Source organism: Neopsephotus bourkii, unplaced genomic scaffold, assembly GCF_033783945.1.
Source record: "Neopsephotus bourkii isolate Nb327-2 ecotype Australia unplaced genomic scaffold, CSIRO-AGI_Nbou_v1 NB_1761, whole genome shotgun sequence".
In the NCBI taxonomy this organism is placed as follows: Eukaryota; Metazoa; Chordata; class Aves; order Psittaciformes; family Psittacidae; genus Neopsephotus; species Neopsephotus bourkii.
Window position 1 is genome coordinate 440747 of NW_026902235.1, and position 14624 is coordinate 455370.

Genomic DNA, 14624 nt, shown 5'->3' on the forward strand with positions numbered 1-14624 from the left:
TTCCTTTTAAACGCCAGGCTGGCAGCTGGGGAGAGGTAGAATGCAAGTTTGCAGACAGAGAACTTGCTGCCTGCAGACCTCCATCTACTCCTCATTCAAACCTTTCTTGCACGGAAGTTACAACTGCATTTACAGTCAAGGAGAGAGCTGCCAGTAAAATTAGCTGCAATCGATGTCAGAGCTCAACTTAAAGGTGTCTAATGGCCAAATTCCTTGAAAAGGGAGCAGGACTGAGCCCAAAGTCAGCAGCAAGCCTGTAAGAGGATTAAATTCTCCTGAGTTACATTAATAAGGATCAAATAATAATAAAATCCAGAAACCTGGAAAGGACAAAACCCCTCACAACACAAAGGCACAAGCCAGCTCCTAAGTGGGGGTTAGGAAAAAACTTTCCCTGTGGGCAAACCATTCCACAATCACTCATTTCATGATCATTTACTTCTTTCCCACAAACACTTGGCATTTTTCAGGAACACAGGAGACATCTAGGAACACACTGGCTTAACCCTTAACCTAGCATGGTGCTTCCCAGGCTTCACAAAGGAGGTTCCTCGGGCTGCAAACTGCCAAACCAATAACAATGTCACCCCAAACCCTCACAGAGGAGCCAAAGCCCTTGAAATCAGCATTTGTTTTTCATAGTGCAAGATGTCAGCTCACCTGCAGGCTGGCAAAGGGGAAAATGGGAGGTGAGAGGGCACAGAGCCACAGGTTGTGCTTGGTTTCCTGGTGAAGCATTTCAGAGCTGAGCCCCAGCTCCTCAGAAGAGCTGTTACAGATGTATTTGGTAGCTATAGGACAGACTTGACTTTACAACACTTTGAAGCTGCTTTCAAGTAGGTAGCCAGTGAACTCTATGAATTCTGTGATACATCATCCAAACCACATTGAGGCTGAATCACAGAATCCCAGCCTGGTTTGGACTGGAAGGGACCTTAAAGCTCATCCAGCTCCAACCCCTGCCACGGGCAGGGACCCCTTCCACTGGAGCAGCTTGCTCCAAGCCCCTGTGTCCAACCTGGCCTTGAGCACTGCCAGGGATGGGGCAGTGTCGTGGTTTAAGCCCAGCTGATAACCTAGAACCACGCAGCTGCTCTCTCACTGCCCCCACCTTTCCTCCCCCTGCTCCTGGAGGGATGGGGAGGAGAATCAAAAGAATGTAACTCCCACGGGTTGAGATAAGAACAGGCCAGTACCTGAGGTATAACACAGACCACTGCTGCTACCACCAGTAATAATAATGATAAGGGAAATAACAAGGGAAGAGAATACAACGGCTCACCACCCGCCAACCAATACCCAGCCCGACCCAAGCAATGATCTAGCCCTTCCGGGTAACTGTCCCCAGCTTCTATATTGGGCATGACATGCTCTGGTATGGAATACCTCTTTGGCTAGTTTGGGTCAGGTGTCCTCTTTCTGCTTCCTTCAAGCTTCCCCTCCTCCCTGGCAGAGCATGGGACTCAGAAAGTCCTTGGTCAGACTAAACATTACTGAGCAGCAACTAAAAACATCGGCATTACCAGTGCTGTTCCCAGGCTGAAAGTCAAAAACACAGCAGTGCACCAGCTACTAAGGAGGAGAAAAATGACTGCTACTGCTGAACCCAGGACAGGCAGCCACAGCTTCTCTGGGCACCCTGTGCCAGCGCCTCAGCACCCTCACAGGGAAGAGCTTCTGCCTAAGAGCTCAGCTCAGTCTCCCCTCGGGCAGGTTCAAGCCATTCCCCTTGGCCTGTCCCTACAGGCCCTTGTCCCAAGCCCCTCTCCAGCTTTCCTGCAGCCCCTTTAGGCACTGGAGCTGCTCTAAGGTCTCCCCTTCAGGAGCCTTCTCTTCTCCAGGCTGCCCCAGCCCAGCTCTCTCAGCCTGGCTCCAGAGCAGAGCTGCTCCAGCCCTCGCAGCAGCTCCGTGGCCTCCGCTGGACTTGCTCAGGCAGGTCCACAGCACAGTGGAGACTTAAATGCAGACCATCCAGGTCTGGATGCAAGCCCTCCAGGTTTGGAACTTTGATGCCAGACTAGCAGGAACTTACACACAGAGGGGACTACCCTGAATTAATTTCTGAAGGACAGCCCCTTGTCCATAATAATTTTATGATCACAAACTAATTATGGGGAAAAGGTGCTTTGGAAACTACTCACTGGATGCTGAGAGAAAAAAGACTTCCTAACTGTTCTCAGCACCAATGAATTTCCTTCTCCCAGTTAATCATATATTAAAGTTGAATCCAAACAGACAGCAAACATCAGCTATTTAAAGCAAAAATATTATGGTGGTTTGTGATCATCCTAAAAACCAGCATTGTGAACCGGGATATTCAGACTCCAGGACAAAATTCAGACACTCCAAACAATATAATTAATGCCAGCAGATCTAGTTTCATACTTCTTCATTCTGCTGTTACTTCAAGGGAGTGGTTGATTCTTTTTTATTCAGATTGTAACTAAATGTAAATTAAAGAAAAGAGGATATTAAGGTGCTACAACTGCAATTTCACAATGAACAGCATCAACCTTGCATAATTAAACAAAGAGGTATATCATACACACCCAACTTGCTGATGTTGGAAGGTATGTCTTTTATATCAATCAGGATGCTGAATCTCAGTCTTCAGTGAAAAGCTCAGCTGAGCCACACTGATAGTTACACACAATACACAATAAAGGGCATTTTATTTTAACCTCCTTTTGGAATCAAAATGGTTTGGCTGGGAACACACTACTTCCCTGCTTCACAACTCTTTAAAGGATGTAGCCCTGAGAGTTTCATAAAGGAAAAGCAAACCTCATATTGAGTTTTTCCTACTCATCCGTCTCTCTCACTCACATGGAATATCACTGCCTAGTTTCCAAAGTGGAAAGGAAAAGTGACGGTGAAATGACTGAGCAGCAATGATGAAGAGATCCTGGCTCCACATATCATAGAACCATGGAATGATTTGGATTGAAGGGACGCTAAAGCTCATCCAGCTCCAACCCCTGCCATGGGCAGGGACACCTTCCACTAGAGCAGCTTGCTCCCAGCCCCTGTGTCCAACCTGGCCTTGAACACTGCCAGGGATGGGGCAGCCACAGCTTCTCTGGGCACCCTGTGCCAGCGCCTCAGCACTTTTGTAAAGAACAAGATCAAATTAAAGTAAGGTAGAAAGGATGCAGAACACTCCCCTCTACAATCCCCCAAGATAAACAAGAACTCAAACCTTTTTGCTCAGCTTGAAAAGAAGCTGCCTTCAAAGGTGAACCTCACACTGCTCTGACCTTCCTGGTTATCAACATCCTTAAGAAGAATGCAAATCCTTCTGCAAATCCTGAGAACTTAAATGCTTAAAATGCTGAAAGTATTTCCCGTTTGTGTGCTATTCAGGTTCAAAGTTGTTGAAATGCCAACAAGCAGCTCAACAGACAAAGCGTCAGTTGAAAGAAGAACATACTATTATAGCAGTATATATAGGAATACTCCTGGTGCTGCTCTTTGAACACCTTTTCTGTTGCTAAATTTCAGCCTGTGTTGGAAGATGGAAAGAGTATCCCTAACACATGGTGTATTTCTGTCTTCAATAAAGCTATTCTGGCTTTGTCAAGATAAACTAATGATTAGGCCAGTCTGGGATTACTAAAATTAATATACCCTTTTATTTGGATAAATATATTTCTCCATCAATTTTCCTGCCTAGGAGCTCCATAAGAGATCTGCTGCCAAGTATTAACATCCAGATGTCTGTAAATGTGGTTTATTTGGTCAGTATATGGGAAAGGGATGGAAATTTCATTTTTATGGGTGTATCAGCAATTTACTGTGTAAGATCATGTGAAAATCATAGATTTATAGACAACTTGCAAGTCTCCCTCTCTAAAACCTTGGATTAAAACTGCATACAGAGAAACTGCTCCTCTCCAGAGCTAGGGAACTGCAGGACTTGCACGAACACCAACACCTCCAGCATGACCATGTGTACATTACACCTCTGAGCACATCTGATGCGGTTATGAAGCAAGACTCCCAAAGTGAGAACATCCAGAAAAAGCCCTTAGTGTAACAGTTATGTCAGAAGAGCAACTTCAAATCGACCCTATTAAAACCAAGGTCCAGGAACTGTTACCTACTTCACCCAGCCTCAAAAGAATAGACGTTGATGTGAAGGTGCTGGGTGAGAACTAACAAACCCCAGCTGAGAAAGGCGAAGGGAATAGATCTCCCCTGTGTCACAGGAAACCTGAGAATCCAGAGACAAACTCTCTCCTATTCCAGTCTTGTGAGGGTCTTGGAAAAGTAGAATGTAGGAGCAAGCCAGGAGCAACCTGTGTGTTAAGGCGCAACGGACAGCACTGCACCTTATCAAAAAGGTCTTGTTCCAGGGAAGAATGAATGACCCCAGAGCTGCAAAGAAATGTGCTTTTGTGAAAGACAACAACTCCCGCACTGAAGGAACGTATCTCGGGTGTTAAGGTCCAAACTTCTTCACACTGTAAATCCCATAACTAAATTCCTATTATTTTCTTAATGTTCTCTTCCTGCACCAAAACTTATCATTCTTGGTCTCAGCCCACTGGTCATTTAAATTTGAAGACAAACATATTCATCTACTTGTTCAGCAAATGGGAGTCTAAAGAGACTTTACCTACTTAAAATGCAAGTGCATTATAAAAATAAAATCCATTTTTATTGCTCTCCCCAAGGAACAAGAGAATTATTAAGTAAGAACATTGGAAAAACTAATCACGACTGGTAAATGACTAATGGTTCACTGTGGTGTGTGCACGTGGGTGTGCTCACACACAGAGCATTCACAGCTGGGTTTTAACTGCATAAGGCATTGGAAGTTTTATCAAGCACAACAGTGGAACTTGCCATTTGCTGCTCTGGAACCCCCCAAAAAGTAAAAGCTAAAAAACTTACTTTGAGGAAACAGTAAAGCTGCAAATCTGAAGACTTAAAATTAATGGAGAAATGCTGATGCTAAAGGTTCTCCCTGAACCCTAAATTCACACCAGTGAACCACTTCCAGACCTGTCCCTCATTAGTCAGAGCCTAGCCTTGACATCACCATACCCTGTATGTGGAAGGTCCATGAAAAAGGCAAGAAAACCTTAACTTTGAATATATTGATCTCATGGTTTAAATTCACAACCCTCAAACTGGTTTTGCACATGCAAAGCATTATCACTGCCCCTCCTCAGCTAATGCTGGCACAGCACAGCCCGGCCCACATCCAGCTCCTAACCTTACACTGCTTTTGCAAAGAAACTCCCTCTTCAGCTGAACCTCCTCATGCTCATCAGAGCCCAAAGGGGAAAATGTTTTTAAAAGATCAAACCCATCATTTCTTATTTATGGGGTTGTGAAATATTTACTGTGTGTTCCAGTTTGGAAAAAAAAAATATATTGCCATTTTCTTCTTTGCCTTGTAAAGAAATAATGTCACCCAGTGGAGACACAGGCTCCTTGCGGTCACTGGCCTGTATTCAGGTGATGGTTTGAATGCATTTGGCTGAGGAACTGGAAAGAAAAACATTCTGTTCACAGCCTACAACCTCCTCAGACCCACATGAAAGTGTCCCCCCACCACTGAATGTCCCATCTTAGGCCAGCACCCAGCTACCACCTAGCACACAATAAGCAAGTATGACACTGCTATGAATGAGGAAGGAGAAAACAAAGCTCCCAGATCCTATGACAGCAGTTGTATTTCATTTTCAAAAGATGTGTGTGCACTGCCAAGGCCACCACTGACCCATGGCACTGAGAATCTCATGTACATGGTTTGTGAACACTGTGGCCCTGCTGCCACACTGGTGCTGATACAGGCTAGGACGCTGGTGGCCTCTTGGCTTCCTGGGCACAAGCTGCTCATGTTCAGCTCTGTCAATCAGCAACCCCAGGTCCTTTTCCACAGCCAGCTTTCCAGCCACTCTTCCCAGGCCTGGAGTTGCTGTGGCCCAAGTACAGTGGACCCAGCTCTTTGCTGCTTCGCTACATCTATCAGAGGGACTGAAAATCTGGCAAAGAGAAATGACTCAGACATCCTAAGACACCCACCAGAAAACTCTGCCACAATGTGGGAACTTCAGCATGAGAATGCTGGATGTGCTGGCAATGTCCCAGCAGTCAGCTCCACTGCACCACAGCCATGTGCTTCCCTCTAGGCTGCAGCAAAGCCTGAGCTCGGAGTCACGCTCTGAGCCAGGGATGGTGACAGCACCCAGCCAGTCAAAACCCAAGAGAGAATGGGTTGTCCTGCCTGCTTCATCACATACATACCAGGGACTGCAGTACCTCTTCCGAGGATCATTTTAGTGCCTCTTTTATAAAGATCTATCCTTAAGAGCAGTTATTTTTAACTCTGTGGCACTGCAGCAGACTGTGCATTCCTGCCTTCCTTTTGCCCTCAGTAAAGCAGGGCTGAAATTTGCCTTTGTCAGTGGGAGATCAGAGGGAGCTGCAGGGCATGGGAGCTTCTGCCACAGGGCTCAGCTCTGTGGTTGTGCTCTGCCAGCTACCACCACCACTCCACAGGTGGGTCCTGCCTGGGGCCACAACAGGGGCTCCAGTGTGGGGTATGACACTGCTGAACACGGCTTCGACGTAGCCCCGCTTCCATCTGTACTGCTGCTGTCCACAGCGTTGCCTCAGACCCTGTGACTGGTGCTCATCCATGGTTCTGCTACTTCCCACAGCCCCTTCTCCAGTGCCCAGTCACGAGACCACCAAGGGCTCTGGTAAATCAGTATTTTCCTGGTGAACACAGTTACTTCTCTGTCCTCTTCAAAGGGCAACATGGAGCAGGCCCTGCCTCCTCCCAGGAGACATTCAGCCAGGACACTCTTTAGTGCCAGAACTTCCCACCCCCTCCAGAAAAACTTCACACCACAATGGTCTGGGAAGAGCTGCTCATGGGGGCATGTGGAGGTGACATTACATTATGACACAGGACCCCAAGACCACTTTGTGCCCCTGCTGCAACCTGATAACACAAGAGGATGGTCTGAAACCTGGTGCATGTCATCACCTGTGAAATGGTACTACTGATTCTTAATTCCATTTCAATTTCAGTCATTTGCTAACAGGGAGAAGAGGCTCCAACACAACAGAAAGGACAATAGAGACGAAGGAAAACCAGGCCGTGCTACTTGGGGTCATTCTGGGGATTCCATGGGATCTGGCCCAGGAGTTTTCAATCCATGCAGCTGGCCACAGCCAGCTTAAATGTGCTATGGAAGTTGCTCCCACTGATGTTAGGATCTAAGGCACAAGTGAAGGAGGCTGTCAGGAGCTGCCAGGCCAAGGCTGGTCTGAGCTTGCATACAGGATTTGTACTCTGGGCTCCCAGGGATCTCCCAGATGATGGAGTCCACTGAAGAGCTGGGCAGCAGTAACCTGCTGGCAGCACCGCACAGGTCTGCTTTCCAGGAACAGCACAAAATCCAGCTTTGCCCTGAACGGAACTGCATGTACACAAAAGCAGGAGATCTACCAGAAAACAACCATTAGTGGTCTTCCAGGAGCTGCCACTGAATTGCCATAGTAACAAACTGCACCACCACTGGGAACTGGCTTGTTTCAGTGAGGCTGTTTTGTCTTCTTGCCTGTCACAGAGTAACTGGCTGGTGGCATTGCTCAGCCTAACAGAGCAAGCTTCACACTCATAGCTAGTACTGTCCGTGAGTACTACCTGCTTTTAGACTACAACTTGTTTGTCATGGTCCTCCAAAAGCAGGGCAAAAGAACAGAACAAACCACACTATCAGCAACCTTCCCTGAACTCAGCCAATCCAACTGGTACACTGGAGATGAATTCAAGGCTCCTGACATCGTCTGTTTCTGAGCCTTCCCACTTTCAGCAACATTTTATGTCAGATTTCCAGGAATGGCAAGATTCTTCCTCACAGTACTAATCATCATCAGGGTCAGGACTTCTCCCCAAGAAGAGGAACACTTACTAAGTCTCTAATAGCAAACCAGACACACATGAAGTTAATACACCAGCTGTACTTTAGAAACCTTCAGCTTTTAGCAACTTTTCCCTTCCCATTTTCCTGTGCATTTGTTTTCTGTTTCCTTCCACAGGGCACAGACATGAATCCAACAGTGCAAGACTGCACCCCACAGACAGGGACTGGGCTGCAAAGCCTGGACACTTGTGCTTTCTTCCTTTGCCACTTGCCCGCTGGTTGCCTCTGGCAAGTCTCTTTCCTCCCATCCTGTGGCTTCCTGGCCTGTCTGCAGAATACCAACTGCTCTGGAAGTGATCCGAGGCCCATCTACGAAAAGGCTTAGAATTACTATAGACTTGTAGCATTATTTGCTATTTTGAAAACAGGTACTAAAAGGTCACTGGTAGCTGAAATTAAGCAAGTGCCGTATTAAGTTGCCAGAGTAACTGTAATTTTGCCCTAGGCTGATCCAAAGAAGCAGAGAAACTATTGCAAAAAGCAGTAATGAGCATGAAGACAAAGGACAGGTGAAATAAAGATTTCATGGGCAACCACAAAATTCACAGTCTAACTCTGTGCTGTGCAAGCCAGTCACGGCTATATGGGAGGTGTATGTAAGTTCCTAGAAAGGAAAACAGGAATATCACCGAATTCCAATAGCTTCAATATTACAATCCATAATCTGCAGAGTTACAGATCTGGAAACAGCGAAGGCTGCCATGGCTCTGGAGACAAGGGCTGTGCTGGTGGAAGCCCCTACTCCCCTCTGCCTCCTGGGGATGAGACCAGAGCCAAGCTTCCAGCACAGAGACCATCCCGGTTCTCTTCCTAACCCAACCGCAGCTCCCAGCTACAGGCACTGCCATGGGTCCAAGTGCTGAGCATGGGTACAACACTGGCACCAGCCCTGCTCTGCAAACTGTTGTCCCCAAACTGTGACACGTGCACTGAACGCTACCCACTGAAGGCACCCTGCTTCATGACCCAGCACTGTGCAAGCACCTGCTCACCTCAGAGGTGATGCTCCCCCAGCAGTGTCTCTGGCCCATGGTCCCTGCTCTGGACCCTGTTTGCAGGGGTTTCCTTTAGGTCTGTCACATTGCCAGGAATGCCCTGTGGTATGTGAGCAGCAGGAGGGAGGCTGGGTTTGCAAAGTCTGTACCTCCCCTGAACATGACTGGAATTTTCACGGAGAATGATGGCGCAGATCTAGCCCAAACACCTTCTTCCTGAGGACTTCCAGACTTCATTAGGGACTGTAGTGATTGGACAAGGGGAAGTTTAGATTGGATATAAGGAAGAAGTTCTTTACTGTAAGGGTGGTGAGGCACTGGAATGGGTTGCCCAGGGAAGCTGTGAATGCTCCATCCCTGGCAGTGTTCAAGGCCAGGTTGGACAGAGCCTTGGGTGACATGGTTTAGTGCAAGGTGTCCCTGTCCATGGCAGGGGGGTTGCAACTTGATGATCTTAAGGTTCTTTCCAACCCTAACTATTCTATGATTCTATGAGCATCTCAGAAAAGACGGCCAGCCTCTTCTACAGGAAGAGCCAGTGACCCTGATGTCAAACTGCCATCCCTGGCTAGGAATACTATCACACAGAAAGCTTCTTTCAAAATGACTCTCCTCCCTTCCTCCTCCCCTGTCAAAGTTGGTAGTACTTAGACAAGCCTTTTTATTAGCACATTAGCACTGTGGGTTGCATTGTTTTCTTCTCTCTACATGTGGTTATTCTGGTCTTAGACCCTGAGCCAAGGCTAGAAAAGTACCTCTCAAAGCCAGTCAACTATGTCCCCATGAGCACATCCCCTCCTCAACACCAAAGATCTGTGTCCCTTCAGGAATGGGTAAAAAGGAATAAAAAGGGTTAGGTCCAGAGACACAATCTATAGACTAAAAGGCTGAAAATAACCAAGTGCAACAGTTATTCCTCAAGGGACTCTTCAAAGTGCCTTCTCAGCTGGAAAGTCTAAACACCAATGTCTCCTCTATGCAGGCAGCAAACAAACAACTGGCCTCAGCGGTGTCGCAGCCTCCCCCATGGCTCCCTTCTTTCCAAGCAAAAAGGCCAGGCCAGCCCTTCCCACAGCAGCCCCTTCTCAGCTAAACCCTGCAGGCATGGCACAACACAGCTTCACCCACCACGTCAGTAACTCATCCTCCCACCAGGCCAAGCACTCCCCACTCACAGACCCAGCGGGGCAGGATGCAGACTTTGCCTTCCAAGAGCAAACAAGACTCAGGGAAGTCCAGGGAGCACCACACAGCAACTGCCACCAAACCTCAGATACTGCCATGACCGTGCCAAGGTGCCCGTGCTGTGCTCTGCAGAGGCACCAGCAGAGATGTGCCCTCACTTGACACACAAGGTTGCCTTCCCCACAACTTTTCATGTGACCACGGTGGAGCTGGCCCAAAAAAAGTCACCATAGAGAAAACTTGAAGAGCTTTTAAAACCCTGCAGTTCTAGTTAGCTAAATGCATGTCAAGGACCCACTGCTGGTCAAGGCAGCTCTTCATCCACACCAGTTGAGGATGGATGCAGTCTATGCCCTGGAGAGAAGCCCATGAGAGAAAACAAGATCTTGCTGTGTCCCTTAAATACAGAGAAATTTTGGAAGAAGGCAGCAAACCATGTCTGCAGAGACCATGAACCTAGAGGCTCCCAATAAGACAGAAATAGCAAAGGGAGATCTGAACAATACAGACATCTGTAATAGAAAGGGTGTAAACAGCCAAATCGGGTCGCAGAGGAATAGCAGTGGAGCAGCAGGCAAAGCAAAAATAGCAGGAAAGGAAAGATAAATACAAAATTCCTAAAATATATGAGGAGCAAACAGACTGACAAGGAAACAAGAGAGCCATTGAGTGGGAAAAGGAGAAGAGCTGTGCAGAGGCAGCCAGGGTAGGCCAGGGAGCAAACCCAGCCCCAGAGGAGAAGGGAGGAAAGAAGGCAGCTGAGCTATTTCACTGCAGCAGCAAGGAGGGGAAGAGGAAGATGACTCGGCCAGGAAATGACAACCATCTGCACTTAGAACAGCAGCACTGGTGGAGCAGTTTCACCTTCACTCTGTGAGCCAGGTGACATGCCCAGCCTGCTCCTCCACCAGGGTGGATGCTGTGGTGGATCTTCCTTCCCCATCCCCACCACCCACCGCTTCCATGCTCTGGTGGCTTCGCCTTGCTTCCAGCTCTTTCAGTTAGATGAGAATATTTTGGGATAGCAGTGAGAGTGGCAGGTAAAAAGGGGGTTTAGTGATTCCTGCACAGGGAAAAGGGTGAGACAGGTACAACCCTGCATGAAAATGGAAGCAGTCCCTGCCTCTTAGTGCTCCCTGCTTCATCTCCACCACTACCATGGGGGCTTGCCTGAAGCCTGGTACAAAGCAGCTGCTTATCACTGGTCCCTCCTAGAGTCTTGTTCTGTCTGTGCCTTTCCATTCTCCTCCACTCCCCAAGATCCAGCACCACAGAAGAGGCAGTTTCATCCACAGAAAACCTCCTATGGCTGGAATGACCTAGGGGTCTGCCCACAGAGCAGGCATGAACCCTCCTGGTTTTTCTCCCTCTAACTCCTCATACCTCCCCCTGTCCTGTCTTTCTCAGCCAAACTAATTCCCACAACAGATAAGAAGCCAAAAAGCTGACTTAAAGAAAAAAAAAACACCACCACATTTCTGGCACATACGATACTGTGTCCAATCCCTAAATAAGAAGCCCAGGATGCACACAGCCTAGCCCAGAACACAGTAGGGCCCAGTATCAAAACTGAGAGCAAGGGGGCCAGGAGATGGGCCCGGAAAGGTTCAGGATAAGCAAAACACTGATGGAGCAGCAGAGCACCTACAGAAAAAGAGACAACGGGGGGGCAGGAGCCTGGGAAAGAGTTTGCATTCCCTGCACAGGGCTGAGCACCCCATGTCACTGGGTCAACAGACAGGGCCCAACTGCAGAACCCATCACCCCCCAGTAAGCACCAGGACAGGGTGCACACTGTGTGGCGCTGGGTGCTGCTGAGGTGTTCTGGCTCAGGGCTGCGGCTCTTCACCTGCAGTGAAGTCAGTCCTGCTTCCTTCTGCAGACAGGAAGCCAACACTCCCCTGCTGACCCCAATGCTCACCTATGACAGAAGAGGCCTGAAGCAGCAGCAGTTCTAATGAGGCTGGACTTTCTAATTATTATTTACTATTGAGATAACATTTTATACCCGCCTAGGGTAAGTTCAGTGCTTCCAAGCTGCCTCCTGTAACCACCAAGGTTGGTAACTTACCTTTCGAATGGGAACCATGGCTCTCCCCTAACACGATCATAGCAAAACCCAGGCCAGCCTGAGCTCTGCTCTGGCCTCCTGCTGATCTGGTTACTCAGGACTTTACCCAGGCTGGTCTTGCAAACCATCAAGGATGCATTAGACACAACCACTCTGACCAACTTGCTCCACAGCCCGGGGGAAAGCTTTCCCTTCCACACACCCTCAGCCTCTCCTCTTTCCACTTTATGCCCATGTTCTCTCACTCTCCCACCACTGGGAATTGCCTGGCCCCACGTTCCCCATCACCCCCTCAGAGGGGCTGCCACTGCCTCCCCTGGAGCCCCGACGAGGGGCTGGGCTGAACCCGCTCCGGGTTACCAGGGCAGGGATACCCTGCCCCACACCGCAGCTTTAGGGTTTAAACCGCCACCAGACTCCATCACCGCAGAGGCTGGCAGCACCCAGCGCCTCCCCTGTGGGGCCGAGGCAGTCGGGGGCCGCCAGCTCTGCCCACGGCCGCCCCGCGGCTGGCCCTCTCCCCGCCCGCCGCCATCTCCGCGGAGAGGGCGCCCTCTGCCGGCCGCGCCGCAGCCCCGCAGCCCCCCCCCCCCCCAGTTACATCCCCCGAGGGGACGGTGCCCGCACACGCCGGTCCCCCGTTAGCACCCCCAGCGCCATGAGTACTTACTGCCTTGTGAGGCTCCTTCACCTGAGGCAGCTTCAGTGTCTGCAAAGAGAAAGAGCTGCACTTAGATCTGAAGGACGACTCCGCCCCGGCCTCGCCGCCTCCGGCCGCGGCTCTTCTCTGCTATCACAACCCCCGACGCGCGGCCGAGCGGAGCCGCTGCCTTGGCCAAGAGGCCCCGGCTCCCTCAGGGGCCGGCAGCGCGGGCTGCTAAAGGCCGTGGGGGGCTCCGAACCGGACCGCTCAAGGCCCGTCTGTGGAAACGTGGCTGCCCGCGGCCCTTTAAGAGCCTCCAGGACCGGGCTCTCGTTTCCCACGCTGTCACAGGGGCCTGGACTCCAAACGGGACAGTTCAAAGGGATGGCCCTACCCCTGCTCCGAGGAGCTTCGGGGTGCCCTAAAGAGGGTTTGAGAGGCGCAGGGTGTCAGGGACCGCAGCATTGCCTCCCTGATATTCCCTGCAGCTCAGCTGCCATCCTCCTCCCGCCCCAGGCTGCTGGTGGTGCATGTCCAAGCAGAGGGACCATGACCACGGTGAGCACAGCCCGGCCTGGCACACCCCAACAGTCCCACTCAGCGATGGAGCTCAGGACCATGGCTTTCATCATCTCCTGCTGAAGACTCGAAATCGCTCATGTGCTCAATGCCTGGACAAGTGCTGTCAACCCAGGAAAGCAAATATCCTGCTCCACTGCCATGTCTTCCCTTCACTGCAGCGATGGCAAAGCCTCTGCCAGAGATGGGCCACAAGATCCTACCCCCTTGGATATTCTATCCCGGTCTTCCTAAACGAACATGGGAAAAGATGGGAGAAAAAGCTCCCTCCTCTGTAACACGTGGGACGGCAAGAAGAACTCAGCAAAGATCATATTCAAACCCTAAATAAGTGCAACAGGAAAAAGCTGCAAGCTGGAAAACAAAACCCAGTGTTACAAGTCAAGGATCATAAGTGATTAGGATTTCCAAGCCGTTTTGAAGTGTTTCATTTTCATCCTAAATTGCATATACTGTATGTCACATTATCTAATAACAGAACTACGTTTCAAAATATTACATCTGTCTCTTGGAATCACGCTTGCATTGCTCTGGAAACCACAGCTGCAGAATGTCACAGCACTTCTGAATTTGAAATCTGCAACCTTAAGTAATGAACAGTTTGCATTTAATTTCCTTATTTCTTAAAAATAACACAAAGAAATGATTGTGGGTTTGTGAATTTGTACATTTCTACTCGATTAACCTGCCTGATTAGATCACTTTTCCAGGCAACGATATTAATTTGGCACAAATTCATCAACTGCGGGGCCAGATCAGAAACCTTCAGCATCATATGTAAAACCTCAACAGTCAAAAAAGCCCTGTATTTTTCCACAGCTGCTACTTGTCTGAATTACTACCTATCACTCAAGGAAAAACCTAGCTCTGGCACAATGGAATTCTGCAAAATGCTGTCCTGGCATTCACAGACAACGGGCATAAATAAACCATAAGAGAGATGTACTATACATGCACCAGGCCATTTCTGTCATCTAAATAGCCTAAAAAGTACTTTGGTCAAACTTAACAAGATTCAAGCAACACACAAAGGCTTAAGGAGCTGTTAAGAACTGTGTTAAGAAATGGTGATTCTCTTAGTCATGAGACAGACTAAAGTCTTCATGAATAAAAAAGAAACCCTTAAAAATCCCCTAACAGCCCACTCCAAATCACCTTTGGGCTGAGACCAAGTAATTACAGCTTTAAAACAAAAGACCAAT

General features: G+C 48.9%; 1 protein-coding gene across 6 annotated transcripts in view; it reads right to left on the reverse strand.

The window, feature by feature from the left end:
• Window positions 1-14624, reverse strand: part of ZNF618 (zinc finger protein 618) — a 149840-nt gene that overhangs the window by 39955 nt on the left and 95261 nt on the right. For all 6 annotated transcript variants that reach the window (XM_061378015.1, XM_061378013.1, XM_061378012.1 and 3 more), the window contains one exon: window positions 12871-12909. In XM_061378015.1, coding sequence (XP_061233999.1) covers window positions 12871-12909 — 39 coding nt within the window. The remainder of the gene's footprint in view (window positions 1-12870; window positions 12910-14624) is intronic.